Here is an 18,918-nt window from a genome sequence, read left to right on the forward strand (position 1 = left end):
CTGTGTATCCTTGCTCATGACTCCTCAGGAAGCCTCCTCACTCCTCGATCCTCGCGGTGCAGTTAGAGAATTGAGATATCCTTCAAGATGGCTGAGCTCGATCGGTTTCCGGGTCATAGGATGGAGGACGGAGGAGTGAGGAGACGAGGAGGGATATTGAGAAGCACCCTTAGAGTTATCTTGTTGCTACCTTCTAAGGCTGCATCTTGACTGAAATGGAAAGTGGCTATTATAAGTGGCTAATATGGAACACTCTACAAAGGCAGAAAATTTGAGACTTGACTCACTACTGATTTCAAAATACCTGTTAGGCTGTAGACATGTGCCGATATACGGTAGTACGATATATCACAATATACAGTGAGGAAAATAAGTATTTGAACACCCTGCTATTTTGCAAGTTCTCCCACTTGGAAATCATGGAGGGGTCTGAAATTGTCATCGTAGGTGCATGTCCACTGTGAGAGACATAATCTAAATAAAAAAATCCAGAAATCACAATGTATGATTTTTTAACAATTTATTTGTATGATACAGCTGCAAATAAGTATTTGAACACCTGAGAAAATCAATGTTAATATTTGGTACAGTAGCCTTTGTTTGCAATTACAGAGGTCAAACGTTTCCTGTAGTTTTTCACCAGGTTTGCACACACTGCAGGAGGGATTTTGGCCCACTCCTCCACACAGATCTTCTCTAGATCAGTCAGGTTTCTGGGCTGTCGCTGAGAAACACGGAGTTTGAGCTCCCTCCAAAGATTCTCTATTGGGTTTAGGTCTGGAGACTGGCTAGGCCACGCCAGAACCTTGATATGCTTCTTACAGAGCCACTCCTTGGTTATCCTGGCTGTGTGCTTCGGGTCATTGTCATGTTGGAAGACCTAGCCTCGACCCATCTTCAATGCTCTAACTGAGGGAAGGAGGTTGTTCCCCAAAATCTCGCAACACATGGCCCCGGTCATCCTCTCCTTAATACAGTGCAGTCGCCCTGTCCCATGTGCAGAAAAACACCCCCAAAGCATGATGCTACCACCCCCATGCTTCACAGTAGGGATGGTGTTCTTGGGATGGTACTCATCATTCTTCTTCCTCCAAACACATTTAGTGGAATTATGACCAAAAAGTTCTATTTTGGTCTTATCTGACCACATGACTTTCTCCCATGACTCCTCTGGATCATCCAAATGGTCATTGGCAAACTTAAGACGGGCCTTGACATGTGCTGGTTTAAGCAGGGGAACCTTCCGTGCCATGCATGATTTCAAACCATGACGTCTTAGTGTATTACCAACAGTAACCTTGGAAACGGTGGTCCCAGCTCTTTTCAGGTCATTGACCAGCTCCTCCCGTGTAGTTCTGGGCTGATTTCTCACCTTTCTTAGGATCATTGAGACCCCACGAGGTGAGATCTTGCATGGAGCCCCAGTCCGAGGGAGATTGACAGTCATGTTTAGCTTCTTCCATTTTCTAATGATTGCTCCAACAGTGGACCTTTTTTCACCAAGCTGCTTGGCAATTTCCCCGTAGCCCTTTCCAGCCTTGTGGAGGTGTACAATTTTGTCTCTAGTGTCTTTGGACAGCTCTTTGGTCTTGGCCATGTTAGTAGTTGGATTCTTACTGATTGTATGGGGTGGACAGGTGTATTTATGCAGCTAACGACCTCAAACAGGTGCATCTAATTTAGGATAATAAATGGAGTGGAGGTGGACATTTTAAAGGCAGACTAACAGGTCTTTGAGGGTCAGAATTCTAGCTGATAGACAGGTGTTCAAATACTTATTTGCAGCTGTATCATACAAATAAATAGTTAAAAAATCACATATTGTGATTTCTGGATTTTTTTTTTTAGATTATGTCTCTCACAGTGGACATGCACCTACGATGACAATTTCAGACCCCTCCATGATTTCCAAGTGGGAGAACTTGCAAAATAACAGGGTGTTCAAATACTTATTTTCCTCACTGTATAACCATATATCACGATAACGAATATGCACTTTATTGTTATCATAGGCACTTCAAAATACAGTGAATAGTTATTAAGAATTATTCAGATTTTTAGAAGCCATTTTAAGAATACTTTTCTCATCAACCGGTTAAAATGCACAACTCTATGCTCGCTATGCTCTATGTTGTATCGAGGCATGCTTACTCTGATGTAAACAAACCCAACATGGACGAGAAGCATGGCGGAATGAGTGAAGGAGATGTGCTGAATGAAAATGCACATTCACTCTCTGACAGCAGATGGCTCTTATGGAACAGCAGAATGCAGCCGTTACCCCGGTAACCCTGTAAACAAAGCAGCAATACTACTTTCTGTTTCTGAACAGTCTTTAAATGTTTTAAACAGCCTTTCAGATTGTTGTTTTTGCAGTGGTGTTCATCGCAGCACCAAATACTTAAAGATTAGATACTTAATAGGCTTGTCATGATTCCTGTCTTGTGTTCCCCTTGTCTTGTGTGGACTTTTATTTTATTTTATTTCCTGTTTTGCACCATGTTTCCTTTGTAGTTTGTTTTTTGTCACAGGCTGGTTGCAGCAGAGATGAAACAGGATCTAAGTGCAGCAGCTTTATTCAGAAAACAAACTCAAAACTTCACAAAACAGATGCTCAGGAACATGAACAGAACAACCAACTTAATGCAATGTAGAACTGACAAAGAACTGAAAGAAACTTAAAATTAACGCTTAACAGCAACTGAGGAGCTAATTACCAAGACACACCTGAACAGAACTAACAATCAGTTAGAAACCACAGTGACAAACAGGGAGAGAACTGAACCAATTAACAGACTGAAAACCAACCTAGAAACAGACATGAGCAGAACTGATCAAAAACAAGCTCTAAAGTGAACAAACAAACACAAACTGTAATAGTAGAGGCTGACGAGGGTGTGGCTTAGCAGAACAGGAAGCCTTCAGTTCAGATAATTGATAATTTATCAGTTCAGTTCAGATAATTGATGCCAATTATCTGTCATGATTCCTGTCTTGTTTTCCCCTTGTCTTGTGTGGACTGTTTTGCACCATGTTTTGTAGTCCTTTGTAGTTTTTCTTGTTGATTAGTTCCTGATTGTTCCCAGCTGTGTCTTGTTTGCAGCCTTTCTAAAATCTTGCTAATCATTTATTGTTTTGTGATAAAATAATTTCTGACGAGGAGAGACTCAGAGATAACAGAGAGGATCCAAATGCAGACAATTTAATGAAATAATAATTAAATTAGGGCTGTCAAGCGATTACTTTATTTAATCTAAATAATTACATATGCCTATTAATTAATCAAATTAATCGCACATCAAATTTGGCTAAGAAATTACCCCCAAAAGATAATTTGAAGTCATTGTGTTAAATGAGAAAAGCATTATATAGACATTACAAAAAGTAGCTTTAGAAAGAAATATTTTATTTGATTCAACTTACACAAAGTTTTAGGCTACAGGGCCATGTTTTTTTCAGAAGCTGCATCTGAATTGATATATTTACAGATCAATATAAACAGTTGTCCTGGGACTCAAGATTCGCAGAAGGTGGGGTGTAGGGTATAGTTTGGGGTTTGGTATTTAGCATTGTGTAGGAAATCAGCAATTTGATTGACAAGACCAGTGAAATCTTTAGACTAGCCCCGTTTTGTAGCTCCCACTCTGGAGATCTCAATGCAGGTTACATTGTTACATCACGCTGAATCTGACGCTTCACTTCATAGAGATTAATGCATTGAACAGCACTGACACCCATCATGTGAAATCCCCTTAACCGTTGAAAGAATGCTATGACAAAGATATTACATTAGCAGACATGGCAACAGATTTCTCTCTCTCTCTCTCTCTCTCTCTCTCTCTCTCTCTCTCTCTCTCTCTCTCTCTCTCTCTCTCTCTCTCTCTCTCTCTCATACTACTACTCTACCCAATAATACTTTAATAAACTAATAACTTCAGTGAAGCAGCCCAAGCTATCATTGCTTGTTCTAAAGTGACAGTTTAAAATTAGTAACTGAGGCTTTGGCGCAAGAAATTTACGTTTTTTTCTTTCTTCATTTTGCACAGTTTAATTGCACTCTGCAATTATGTTATGTATGCAAAGATGTTTGTCATGCCGGCCCCATAAAACTGAAACCACACACACTTAGTCTGTCTATCTAATAATACTTTTAATACTCTTCTAATTATAATATATAATTTTCATATTAGTAACAGAGACTGTCAACTTGAGATTTGAATCCATGGCAGAAGAAGGTAGTTACGCACACAAGGTTTTTTTAAGACATTTAAAAAAGTGTTAAGACACTTAAGCACAGCTGTGATTGCCTCATGCCTATGGCCAAATATATATGTGTGTGTGTGTGTATATCCATCCAAAGTGCTGTCCTTTCACTATTTTTCAGTTTGATAAAAACCTCTGATTTTGGTTTGTGTATTGATGTGTTCAGGTGTGTCGTTCATCCATGCGCTATCTTGCTCTGATGATGTCAAGGCCTGTGCTCAGACTGAAAGAGATCAACCCTCTGCTCTTTAACTTTGTGGAGGAGCTGGTGGAGATCAGAGTGAGTATCCACAAAACAACTGGTAAAATATCCACACCTCCCCACCCCACCTTAAAGCTGCAGTCCGTAGTTTTTTTGGGGTTAAAAATGATCCAAAATAAATTTTTTAACAAATACATAACCAGCCAGTGTTCAAAACTATCTGCTTGCCTTAGCTCGATTCAAAACGGTAAGCTTGTAATAATGTTTTTAAATCCAGTGGTACTGGTGGATTTCCGCGGGAAATTCGAGCATGTCTTTGCGTCATTACGTCACATCTGTACACATAAAGAAGGAGTCTCCGCTAGTAGGCTATATTGCGTGTGAGGATGTTGGAGGTGGAGATTTAAAGCCTTTTCTCACAGCACTTGATATAATTAAACTTATCAATTCGATGGCGGATCCAGAAAGGTTCAAACGACAATCACCAGTGACAACTGGAGATTCACCCGAACAAACGCGAAAGACTTTGGAGAAAAAAAGAGACTGCAACCGGCCCATGCGAAAACAAGGATAAATATCGGAAGGGCATTAAATGTAGTCACGCAATGCTGATGTTGTTAACATTAACAATTATATTAAGTATAATTTGCACGGTTTGACGTGATATGATAAGCAATCGTTAGATTTAATCGGCACGATTGACTGCAATGCTTTTTTCCCCTTAGTTGGTCAGACAAAAGTGGATGTTACTTCATGGATGCGACATTTTACAGTGAAAATTCTTCTGTTGGTCATACTTCCAAAAAGTAGAATCTGTGATTGCGAATGACAGTATCCACACCACCAGCGCGGTGATTGACAGCCGCACATTCTACTCAAAACATTGGATTCATCCGCGCTGTGCCATGCCGAGGCACAACGCACGTAAAAATGATAATTCCGCGAATAACTGCAATTACAGATTTCGAAAAGAGATGGTGACAAAGAGGAAAAACTACGGACTGCAGCTTTAAAATAGTGATTTTCACCTGTTCAGGTTCTGAGGTTTTGACTCTCTTGACTGTAACCAAAAATTCAATCATGCAACTTTTTTTAAATTATGACACTGTAAACCTATTTGTTTGTTTAATTTATGAAGAATATGAGCAGAATATTTGCTGAACATAAACATCATTCAATAAAAAGCAATCTAAAGTAATTTTCTGATATTTCTTGCACTGCAGAAATTACGTCAAGATATCTTGCTAATGAAGCCATATTTCATCACCTGCAAGGAGGCCATGGAGGCCCGACTCCTATTGCACGTAAGTGATTAAGATACAACCCGTTTAGGCCCTGTCCCAAATGGCACCCCTACACCTTTTCAGTTGTCTTCTGAGTTTAAACTTTAGTGGCATAAGTGTGTATAAATCGAGCAGAAGTCTGCAGTGGAGCCTGCATCATCACAAACTTGTCAGTGCATCAGGGGCACAAAGGGGACACCCTACAGCCTTTACGGACACACATATACAACAGTGTTTCATTTGGGACAGAGCCTTACATGGAATGTAATTATCAAGCTGAAAATGTTGTTCATGGCGCAAAGAACATAAGCGTGTTTGCTAAATCATCTGTTAAAGCAAAAGCATCTGAATCTGTTTTCATTTTTCAATCGTTGAAATAATGAAATATTTAACAATTAATAAACATTTATGACAAAACATGAGCTGTGAGCACATGAGCTGTGATGTACTCTGAAATACAAACATGCAATAATAATCATACTTCAGTTCTCAAACAAAAAAATATTTTAACAAATTGACTAGATGCACTGTCAAATGACAATCGTTTCAACTTAAGTGGTGGAGAAGGTCACGTTAGCTAGAAGGAGCGAGTGAGCTATCTGTAAGCAACCAAACTAACCTAGTTAGCTCCTGAGTTATGTGTTGTTGATGAAATATAGGCTAAATTATAATACTACCCGACAAAAGGGATTGACATAGATGTATCTTCAGTTGTATTTTGTAGATGTATATGACAACACTAACCTCCGTGTAAATAGGTCGTCATACTATTTAGTTATCTATGCTTGTTACTGGGAGCTTGCTAGTTAGCTAAGGTTAATGTTACTGTACTAGCATCTTGCGTTCTATCTCGACAACAAAGGGTAAATTATCGTTAATCTTGTTAGCTCACAAAGAAACTTTTGATTTTAACAGAAATGACTTCAACAGACAAGAAGTGGATAAAATCACTAACGTTACTTGCTGCTTGCGGTAGGGGTTGTAATGGCAATATAGTTGGAATTGCCCCCTTCTTCAGTATCAAACGCTGAGCGAAGCCTGCTTGATATTGTCCCAGGTTAGAAAAACTGTCAGTGGTGAAATGGGCAGAGCAAACTAACAACTTTGAATTAAAATGGTGCGGTATCCTGTTGTAGATAAACATCAACCATCCCTGTTGACAGTTCTGTTCTGTGGGAAGGGTGTGAAAAGTGCTCAAATCTCCTGCACAGCCTGGAACATAACATTTATATCCATGGTCTGCCATTTTCGCTATCACAATACCTGCAGAACTTCTGATGATTCGACTGTGATACTGCCTGGCCTAGAACATGGGCTGGTATATGCAAATTTTGGGGGCGTAAATATTAATGATCCCGACTGCAACGTCACAGTCGGTGTTGTCATTTTTCAGTGGTCTTTTGCAAACATGAGATTTACATATGAAGGAGGAAACAGTGGTGTTTGAGGCGTACGGTATGTCAGTTCCATGTACAGAACTCTCATTATTCAACTATGCCAAGATAAATACAGTTTTCCATTCTATGGCACCTTTAAGTTATAAATATTGTAATGGATTTAAAGGTTTTACATTAAAAAAATGTATCCATTGAAGTGTTCAATCCAAGTGTTTCAATTGGTTTTGTAGGGTTTTAGGATATTTGAGCAGTGTGTTATGATTGTCAACAATCTGGCATTATCTAAACATGAACTGTTGGCAGGGCTCCAGACTGACTTTTCCACTGGTTGCACTGGTGCTACCAACTTTCTCAGTTGGTCGCACCAGCACATGATTGAGACACCTTTTTTTTTTCTACAACATGGGATTAATCAATGCATGCTGATGAATAGTTGTCTTAATCTGCATAGCCTAGTTTTGCACTGATGTAAAAAGACTGACAGTAACCTCATGTTGGCAAAATGTTTTAATCTTTTAACTATCAAATGAAAACCATAAAAAAAACACCATGCATGTTTTTTAATGTTTGACTATATTTTTATTACTGCTGTCAATTGATTAAAACAATTAACTAATTAATCGCAATATTTTTCTGTAATTAATCGCAATTAATCGCACCAAACATTAACATTTTTAATATTCTTCATTTCACATGAAGACAGTATATTAAATATTTGATCTAACAGGTAGGAAATATACAGAAATTTAATAAAGTTATCAAACACAGTCTTCACTGCATACAATTTATAAATTAAATATAGATAAATCCTTTTTTAAGCTACAAAAGTTCAGTTAAGAGCAGTGAGTGATTTTCTCCTTGTCTTTTGTTCTTTGATCACAGCAGTGATTTTTGAGGCTGCTGTCACTTTAAGATCTGAAGCACATGACAGATCCAGATCTGACACGCATCCGATGTCCTCACAACTCTTTGCATTCATTTAACACTTTTTAACTCATTTAAAGGAGACCTATTATGCCCCTTTTCACAAGATGTAATATACACTCACCTAAAGGATTATTAGGAACACCATACTAATACTGTGTTTGACCCCCTTTCGCCTTCAGAACTGCCTTAATTCTACGTGGCATTGATTCAACAAGGTGCTGAAAGCATTCTTTAGAAATGTTGGCCCATATTGATAGGATAGCATCTTGCAGTTGATGGAGATTTGTGGGATGCACATCCAGGTCACGAAGCTCCCGTTCCACCACATCCCAAAGATGCTCTATTGGGTTAAGATCTGGTGACTGTGGGGGGCATTTTAGTACAGTGAACTCATTGTCATGTTCAAGAAACCAATTTGAAATGATTCGAGGCTTTGTGACATGGTGCATTATCCTGCTGGAAGTAGCCATCAGAGGATGGGTACATGGTGGTCATAAAGGGATGGACATGGTCAGAAACAATGCTCAGGTAGGCCGTGGCATTTAAACGATGCCCAATTGGCACTAAGGGGCCTAAAGTGTGCCAAGAAAACATCCTCCACACCATTACACCACCACCACCAGCCTGCACAGTGGTAACAAGGCATGATGGATCCATGTTCTCATTTTGTTTACGCCAAATTCTGACTCTACCATCTGAATGTCTCAACAGAAATCGAGACTCATCAGACCAGGCAACATTTTTACAGTCTTCAACTGTCCAATTTTGGTGAGCTCGTGCAAATTGTAGCCTCTTTTTCCTATTTGTAGTGGAGATGAGTGGTACCAGGTGGGGTCTTCTGCTGTTGTAGCCCATCCGCCTCATGGTTGTGCGTGTTGTGGCTTCACAAATGCTTTGCTGCATACCTCGGTTGTAACGAGTGGTTATTTCAGTCAAAGTTGCTCTTCTATCAGCTTGAATCAGTCGGCCCATTCTCCTCTGACCTCTAGCATCAACAAGGCATTTTCGCCCACAGGACTGCCGCATACTGGATGTTTTTCCCTTTTCACACCATTCTTTGTAAACCCTAGAAATGGTTGTGCGTGAAAATCCCAGTAACTGAGCAGATTGTGAAATACTCAGACCGGCCCTTCTGGCACCAACAACCATGCCACGCTCAAAATTGCTTAAATCACCTTTCTTTCCCATTCTGACATTCAGTTTGGAGTTCAGGAGATTGTCTTGACCAGGACCACACCCCTAAATGCATTGAAGCAACTGCCATGTGATTGGTTGATTAGATAATTGCATTAATGAGAAATTGAACAGGTGTTCCTAATAATCCTTTAGGTGAGTGTAAATCTCTGTTGTCCCCAGAATGTGGGTGAATTTGGGAGAATTTGGGTGTGAGCACAAATGCGCCGTTTTTGTGTCCCTGTAAATGCAAATGAGCTGCTGCTCCCCGCCCCGTTTCAGAAGAGGGCTGATCCTTTACACAAGCTTCGGATACTCCGGCAACGACAATCAACGACGAATCTCACTCAGCCAAAATGTCAGAAATAACCAGTAGCAGAGTGCAAAGAAAAAAGTGAAAGAAAAGACGAGAGTCGGCTTTTTAAAGTTTTAATTTAAAATGTTGTGATTTTAACATATAGCCTATATTTGAATGTTTTGCCACTTTGCATGAGCAACGTAATACCTATATAAATCTAAAGTATTACAATATAAATATAAAGTAATGAATTGAATGAAAACGTTGTTTAAATGTAGTGCTTTAAACGTCTTTGAAAGAGTGTATACAAAGAGAATCACAATGCTGACAAGCCATGATCAGTCCCTAATGCAAGTGCAGGTAGGCAGACACCTAGTACGTGTACGTGACCATGCACTCACAATTGACCCTTCGCAGGGAGCTTGATTGACAGGTGATCTGGCCAATCATACTTCGCCATCCGCCATTTTGTCCGACAAAGCAGTCAGGAGAGTTAGTAGATTAACATAGGAGGATTTGAACTTGAAAAACGGAGTGTACTGACGCCTTTCTGTGGTTAAAACAACATTCCTTTTTGTGTTTGTTCATGTTTATTTGAGGCTATAAATTAACTAGAAGGAAGAGATGATCGGTTCACGAGCAGCTTTAACTGATGCTCTACAGCGATCTGTCACGGCACATTAAAGAGCAACAAAACGGTATTTATTGTTAAAATTTCTTTTTAAAAATGACCAAATTTGAAAGGTGAGACTTTGTTTAATATGTTTAATATCAAACGTAACCGAAAAGTAACCTGCTCTGTCCTGTCTGTCAGCGTGTTGTCAGTCTCCTCTCTACTCCGCGATGTATTTTTCACTGCATGAGAACATGGTGTGGCATGAGAACGGCGTAGCTTGTCGGACATAGCGACAGTAACTAAGGGGGCGGGTCTTTGCGAACGGTCAATTGCCATGTCAAATTTGAACTCGCACATTCTCAAAAAATGGTTGGATATGCAATGGACTTTAGACTTAATGGACTTTCATGCAGTCTGGAGCCCTGGATGAGGAACACGCTGCCTTAAATACTTACGTTTTTAAGAACATTTATTTGGTTTCATATTTTTGTTTCAATATTATAATGTTATTTGTTTGGTTTAATTTAATCTATGTTAATTAAGAAATAAAATAGCGTAAATTATATGCGTCATAAAGGGCGTGGAATTGGATTGAATGGCAATATGTCGGGAGATATGGAGTGGGTCAGAGACGATTTTTGACCACTTCATAAGTTGGTTTGTAGTATTTTGTTTTGTATAATTTGTATCTTAATTTGAATCAGTGTTTTGTTAATCAATTATCTGAATTTTAATAAGAAAAAACAAACAATGCGTGGTGGAATGAAGTGTGTAACTAAACACAAGCCCACTACCATGCCTGATGAAAGGCTGAAACAAACTTGGATGTTTAAGTAATTTCAACTTAAATTACATAAAAAAAAAAATGTTGCTTAACTTATTTTGATGAGTTAAAGCAATGTAAAAACATATGTTGTCATAACTTATTGATCATATAATCATACCTGCAAACTTGTCGCTTTTCGGCGACAATCGCCGTTTTCTTGGTCAATTGGGTCATGTACGTGAATCGCGTAGAACCGGAGAGTTTTTTTTTGGGGGGGGGGGGGGGGGGGGTATTGTTTCTCACAGTAACTGCCATGCAGGCTAGAATTGCGAAACATTATTGGATAATTCTTATAATTTACATTTCTCTGGGCCAATCGGAATCTTAGCACTTTTTCTCTTGGCCAATTGGAATCTTAGCACTTGCGTCATAATCTTGAAGCACACACACAGCGTCAACAACAGCTGAGCTCGCCATTAAGTTACCGTGCGAGTCTAATGGAAACTCACGCATGAATTTTTCTGCATTGAACTTGTTTTAGCGCCCGCCAAAGCCGCCAAAGTCTTATTTGATCGGTGAATAATGTAGATGAACGGCTACGTTTGTGACAGGGCGCATGTTTTAACTAAAATAACGACCAGGGAGAGAGAGTGAGAGAGAGCCGGTCGCGCGCGCGCACTCTCTGTGTAAACGACTTCACCGTCTCCAAACTAGGCGCTGTGTTGCTCTCTCTCCCTCGCACATATTAATCAAAATAAATCGACACGGTGGTAAAAGGTCGGAAGACCAAAGTTTCGTGTGGAGCATTCAGAGATTTTTTTTCCCCTGAATTATACTGCTGGGTGTGAATTGTGCTAAATAAGTTTCCTTATCTTCTCTGAAAAGCGTTCCGGACATTCAGCTGACATAAAACAACACTTTAATTAAACGAAATAAAACTATACAGTGATGAAATGTTTTCTATGTTGACACAAATCTTGGATGTCCATGTCCTAACTGCTGGGATAATCACACAACGCGCACGACACGTCCAATTCGCGAACTAATGACTCCTTTGAACCGATTCATTTTAATGAATGGTTAAAACAACTGATCTTTCCAACAGTGAACTCAGGAGACGTCTGAATCGGTGTATAACTAATCAGTAACACTTTACAATAAGGTTCTATTTATGACATAAATTAAATAAAAAGTACAGTTTGCTAACTCAAGCTTAAACTTTAAAATAAATAAAACCACTTTTTTTTAAAAAGCATTTTAAACATTTTTCCACACAGTGCTATCAAGAATCGATAAGAGAATCGTTAAAGAATTGGATCGATAATCAGAATCGTCAGTGGCATTATTATTGATAAAATTTTATCAAATCCCATCCCTATGTGAAGACAGTAAAATTATAATCAAACATTAAAGAACATACATGTTTTTTAATAGTTTTTTTTTAAGAGTTAAAAGATTAAAACATTTTGCTAACATGAGGTCTTATTGTGTCACTGTCAGTCTTGTTACATCAGTGCAAATCTAGGGTATGCAGATTAATTATTATTATTATACATCATTCATCAGCATGCATTGATTAATCCCATGGCATGTATAAAAAAAAAGTTAGTCTGCAAACCCCCCCCCCCCCCCCCCCCCCCGCGACACTGTCACCTTTTTTAGTGTGAGGAGTTTGCAGGTATGTATAATTTTTTACAGTGTGTCAACTCTATAGAAACAAATGAGAGTGGAGCAGGGGGTACAGAGCTCTTTTCGACCTATTTTTTATTATAAGGTGAATTCAACAAGGCATTCAGTCCTTTTAAGAAACAAAGGCTAAATAATTTGTTACAGTTGGTTTTTGTAATTTGAGTAGATGACACGCTGTCAAGTCAAGTCAAGTCACCTTCATTTATATAACGCTTTAAACAATATAGATTGTTTCAAAGCAGCTTTACAGTGATAATAGGAAATTAAAGTAACAGATTATTTTGGCTTTACAGCAGCTCTAGAATAATGTTATTGTCAAAGCTTCTGGACAATGTTATTATTCATTTCCGTTGCAAAGATAATTAGTTATTAAGTTAGTGGCCGCTTACGCGACACCGTTCTAACAGAAAACCCTTAAAGGGTTAGTTCACCCAAAAATGAAAATTCTGTCAGTAATTACTCACCCTCATGTTGTTCCAACCATGTAAGTCTTTCGTTCATCTTCGGATCACAAATTAAGATATTTTTGATGAAATCTGAGTACTTTCTGACTCCTCCATAGGCTTTCAGAGGGACCCAAACTCGTCGGCCCAGAATAGTTGTTAAAAACATCGTTAAAATAGTCCAAGTGACTACAGTGGCTCTACATTAAGTTTATCATGCAACGACAATACTTTTTGTGCGGAAAAACAACAAAAATAACGACTTTATCCAACTATTAGTGTTCTTCAATGTGGGCCTCTGACGAGAGTTCACGGGAGCGCCAGGACGCATGCGCGAGAACTGAGATTACGGCGTTCTTCTTCTTCTTCTACTTGTTACTGGCTGCTCACTCCTTGGGAGTATTACCGCCATCTACTGTACAAGATGACGTCCCGACTAGAGTCCTGCACGGGTTCGGGTACCCGACGGGTGACCCGCAAATTTTGCTCAAACGGGTGAAAAATATCCAACTGTGTCGGATACGGGTGCGGGTCGGACACGGGGGAAACACGGGTCTAAACACGGGTTTAAAACAATCACATGCAAACGTAAAAATATATGCATATTTTAAGGAACACATCTACAAAAATATTCCTGTATTTCAAGTTGATAAAATAATTTAAAATCCACATCAGTTTATTTGTGCCCACGCGCCACGCCCTCCCAGGAATCTATACTTTCAGTTTTAAAAATTCCTCATAACTGCGCGCGCGCAATCTGCTTTCACTGCAGTCGTCGAGATGGATGCTGAGGAGTTGAAGAAAAGAATAGCTAGTGGAGATTGTAAAGTTGTGTCGACAATACGTCATCAAAAGTCAAGTCCAGTGTGTGGGAGAAATTTGGAGTTATCTGAAGAAAACAATATTGTGAAAGGCTTTGCTGCATGCAGTTTCGTGTTGGATTATAGCCGCAAATGTGGAACTTCATCGCCGAGGAAGCACGCAGATAACTGGTAACAAACCAAGCAGTTCTGTCGAACAGTATTTTTCAAATGTAACACTGTTCAGTATGTGTGGTGTGCAGGGCGTGTTTGAACCCAAAATTGTCAGATGTAGGCTAGACGAAATTGCGTGGCAGATATAGTGTTGTAGCCGCGTCTGTTAGGTTACTCAGTTTTGTGGTAACGTTAGCCATGTTCTTCATGTACCGGCCTTTTGACAGCTTCGGCTGAAGTTGTCCTTGTGTTAATTGTGGTTATAACTTCTGTATGACCTGGCAATAATTGTAATTGTGTCTATAATGTGATTGGCTAAAATGATTTTATTTCGGGTGCGGGTCGGGTGTCGGTTCTATTTTAAGCGGGTCGGGTGCGGATTTTAATTACCGGTAGTGCTGTTGACGGATAACGGGTCGGATGCGGTTTGAAGCAATGCGGGTACAGGCGGATGCGGATTTACAAAATCGGACCCGTGCAGGACTCTGGTCCCGACATCATCGAGACCTAAATCACAATAAGTGTCGAATAGCTTACATACAGTGCGCGTCTTCCTCTGCTTATAAATAGACCGTTTTGCGCTTCCGGCAATGTCGGGACGTCATCTTGTACAGTAGATGGCGGTAATACTCCCAAGGAGTGAGCAGCCAGTAACAAGTAGAAGAAGAAGAAGAACGCCGTAATCTCAGTTCTCGCGCATGCGTCCTGGCGCTCCCGTGAACTCTCGTCAGAGGCCCACATTGAAGAACACTAATAGTTGGATAAAGTCGTTATTTTTGTTGTTTTTCCGCACAAAAAGTATTGTCGTCGCATGATAAACTTAATGTAGAGCCACTGTAGTCACTTGGACTATTTTAACGATGTTTTTAATAACTATTCTGGGCCGGCGAGTTTGGGTCCCTCTGAAAGCCTATGGAGGAGTGAGAAATCTGTCAGATTTCATCAAAAATATCTTAATTTGTGATCCGAAGATGAACGAAAGACTTACATGGTTGGAACAACATGAGGGTGAGTAATTACTGACAGAATTTTCATTTTTGGGTGAACTAACCCTTTAATACGCTCGACCCGCTCATTCACACAACAACAGTGCCTGGTGGCTCGAGAACGCAAACCTTGAAATAGGTTCCAAGGTGCAGGCATTGAGTAATTTTGAAAAAAAAAAGTTATCTCCGCGCAAACTTCAAAAACGCAAACCTGTGAAAACGCTGACGGCGTGCACATGCGTATTACGTGTTTAGTCTATAGGTATGTGCATTTTAATATATATGTGCGCAGGCGTGTAGTCTTTCTCTACAAATTGACCTCAACAATCTACCTGTCTGGCCTTAAAAATTCATAATACAGAATTTTCTTTTTTTCTTTCTTTTTTTTTTACTTCTGCATGTCCATATGCGAACTGGAATTATTTTGACAATGTTTTATCTGTACAGAGGTAAAGGGAAGGGAGGGAGGTCTTTATGGAGTTTCCTTTGTGTCATTTTATTCAATCAAACATACTGTGTTTGAGAGTAAAACTAATTATTTTGTAATTAAAAAAATTAAAAGATTGCAAAAAAGTCTTCTTAAAGCTCAAAAATAAAGAAGTTGATAACAAAATTATTTGCAGTGCATGTAAATCTTTAAAAAAACTTTATTTTTCTTTGTGCATTTCGAAAACTTTTCATCACAAATTTGCTCTCTTTTCTGCTGTCTTTTTTGCGGTTCTAAATCTTTTGCTTGCGAGTTGAAAAGTTTTGCTTGCGGGTTGAAAAGTTTTGCTTGCGAATGAAGCTGTGTCTCAGTGGGCGGTCTCTACCAACCAGGATGAAAGGCCCTTTTCTATTGGTCAACCTGGATCGAAGTGACAGGTTGACCATGCCCACTTCGTTTTCCGCTGCTGTGTCTGAGAGAAGAGCGAGCGAACTTGTAACATGGCGAGCAACAGGTCCTTTACTGATTTAATATCATAAACTCAGTGGCAAGTGAACTGAATTATTCACTTGTTATGCTCTTCCATTTAAATACTTAATGTTGGCTAAACCAGTGAAGTCGGGCCAAAGGGTCGGGTTTTGGTAATCATATCTGATCTGCCATAACTTCCGGATCATTTCATTAGACTACTCGGAACTGTGATTGTGCTAGCAGCAGAAGAGACGTTACATTGACTTTTAACAATATTAGGCTTAAAAATTATAATGATAATATAGGTACATAAAATACATAATATAAATATAAATTACTTCACACGTTTCCTTTTGTTAATGATATACAGTGAGGAAAATAAGTATTTGAACACCCTGCTATTTTGCAAGTTCTCCCACTTAGAAATCATGGAGGGGTCTGAAATTGTCATCGTTGGTGCATGTCCACTGTGAGAGACAATCTAAAAAAAAAAAATCCAGAAATCACAATATATGATTTTTTAACTATTTATTTGTATGATACAGCTGCAAATAAGTATTTGAACACCTGAGAAAATCAATGTTAATATTTGGTACAGTAGCCTTTGTTTGCAATTACAGAGGTCAAACGTTTCCTGTAGTTTTTCACCAGGTTTGCACACACTGCAGGAGGGATTTTAGCCCACTCCTCCACACAGATCTTCTCTAGATCAGTCAGGTTTCTGGGCTGTCGCTGAGAAACACAGAGTTTGAGCTCCCTCCAAAGATTCTCTATTGGGTTTAGGTCTGGAGACTGGCTAGGCCACGCCAGAACCTTGATATGCTTCTTACAGAGCCACTCCTTGGTTATCCTGGCTGTGTGCTTCGGGTCATTGTCATGTTGGAAGACCCAGCTTGACCCAGCTTCGACCCATCTTCTTTTTTTTTCCACTTTAATTTTTATTGTATTTTTAGTATGTCATAACTGTTTACAATCAAATACAACTTTCCAAATAGAAGAAAAGGCAAATTTGAGTCAGACATGATAAGCCATTTCAATAACAGGCAAATAACTAAAAGAAAAAAAAGAAAAGAAAAAAAAGAAGAAAAAAAAGATTATTATACAATAAAAACAGAGCCTGTGTTGAGAATACTGTAGAAAAAGTAAAAACATGGTGCATACAGAAAGGGAAGACAATTGGGTATATGAGCACAGTTGACATTTATGTCCAAAACTTTGGTGAGTACAGTCTGAGAGCCAGTGACCTTATGATTTGTTAAAGTAAAGTTTCCATTTTTGCCATCTTTTGGCATACAAGTCCACCTTCAATCGTAACACACCAGTCCTATGTTCCAACGCCCTTATTTCCTGAATTACATCAAGCCATTGTTGTGGTTTAGGTGAATCAGGCTTATACCAGCTTCTGGTTATGGTTTTCCTTGCTGCTGTAAGGAGTGTTTTTACCAGGTATCGGTCCTCCTGAAGTGTAACCAGTGAAATATGACCCAAGTACAAGACAATGCATGACAGTGGAATCTCATATCCAAGCACCTTTGTTAAGGTTAGATGCACATCTTCCCAAAATGGCTTCAGTTTTTCACAGCTCCAAAAAATGTGAGTATGGTGTGCTTCTAAGCAGCCACATCGTCTCCAACATTGTTGGGGTGTAGAAGAAGCTTTACTGCTGATTTTAGGTGTAATAAAGAATCGTACCAAATTCTTCCAATTGAATACCCTCATTTGTTGCGAGCTTGTGGAGGAATGTTGAATTTCACACATATCAAACCAAACATTTAATTCTTTTTCCCACCTTGATTTAAGGTATAATGTTGAGTTGCCCTTACTTTCCATAATACTTACGTAAAACATGGAGATTATTTTTGCACTTTTACTATTTGATTTGTATGCATTCATCATAATCTTCACAACTGGATTAATTTCGTGTGAAATTTCCATTTTTATTTCTCTGTTAAAGTAATCTCTGAATTGTATATACCTAAATAAGTCCCGTTTAGTAAGAGAAAATTTTTCTTTGAGTGTTTGGAAAGTCAGTAATTCCTCGTTTTCCATTATTGTACATATTGCTCTAATGCCTTTTGTTACCCATTGCTTAAATGTGGCATCTCTTTCACCTGGTTTAAATTGAGTATCAAAGGCTATCCATCGAAGTACTTTTTGATCTTTGCTTAATTTAAATTGTCTAGCAAATTCAAACCAAAATTCCACTGCTCCAGAGGTTATTGAATCCAATTGACTTTTGACTACTGAAGGGATTTATTTTTCTCCAAGAACTGACTGAATCTGATAACCCACCATATATGTCTCAATTTCCTTCCATCTAGCAAAATAGTTGTTGTTACACCAAAGAAAAAGTGGACGGAACTGAGCTGCATAAAAGTAATCTTTGAGATTCGGCAGGGCCATTCCTCCTTTATGCTTGGCTAATTGGAGTGTTGTGTATCTTATTCTGGGCTTCTTTCCATCCCAAATAAACCTGGAAATAAATTTATCCCAGATTGTAAACTGGTGTTTAGGTATATCTGCTGGCAAAGCTTGAAATAGGTATAGCAATCTAGGTAATATGTTTGTTTTGATGACGTTAATCTTACTGGCAAAATCTAATGGATAGGTAGACCACCTTTCCATATCGCTTTAATACTCTGATTAATCACACTATAGTTAGCGCCATACAAGCTGCTCAGATCTTTTGTAATAATCACCCCTAAATATTTTATTTCTTCCAGGTCCCATCTTAAATTATGTCTTTGTCTGATTTCCTCAGACGGTTTGTAATTAAATGACAAAAGTTGTGTCTTCGCGATATTTAGTTTGTAACCAGCAAAGAAATTAAATTCATCAAGGATTTCCATCAGTACAGGAAGGGAAGCCTCAGGATCTGTTAAATGGATCAGTACGTCATCCGCAAATAAACTAATTAAATGATCTTTATGTCCTATTGTAATGCCTTGTATTTGTTCATGTTGACGGATTGCCTGGGCCAGGGGTTCAATATAAACAGCAAAT

The 18,918-nt window shown here is 38.9% G+C and overlaps 1 protein-coding gene across 4 annotated transcripts in view; it reads left to right on the top strand.

The window, feature by feature from the left end:
- Window positions 1-18,918, top strand: part of def8 (differentially expressed in FDCP 8 homolog) — a 117,504-nt gene that overhangs the window by 78,393 nt on the left and 20,193 nt on the right. For all 4 annotated transcript variants that reach the window (XM_084123921.1, XM_084123922.1, XM_084123924.1 and 1 more), the window contains 2 exons: window positions 4,430-4,543; window positions 5,689-5,769. In XM_084123921.1, the coding sequence (XP_083980047.1) occupies window positions 4,430-4,543; window positions 5,689-5,769 (195 nt within the window). The remainder of the gene's footprint in view (window positions 1-4,429; window positions 4,544-5,688; window positions 5,770-18,918) is intronic.

This window comes from Abramis brama, assembly GCF_963993115.1.
Source record: "Abramis brama genome assembly, chromosome: 9".
NCBI classification, from domain to species: domain Eukaryota; kingdom Metazoa; phylum Chordata; class Actinopteri; order Cypriniformes; family Leuciscidae; genus Abramis; species Abramis brama.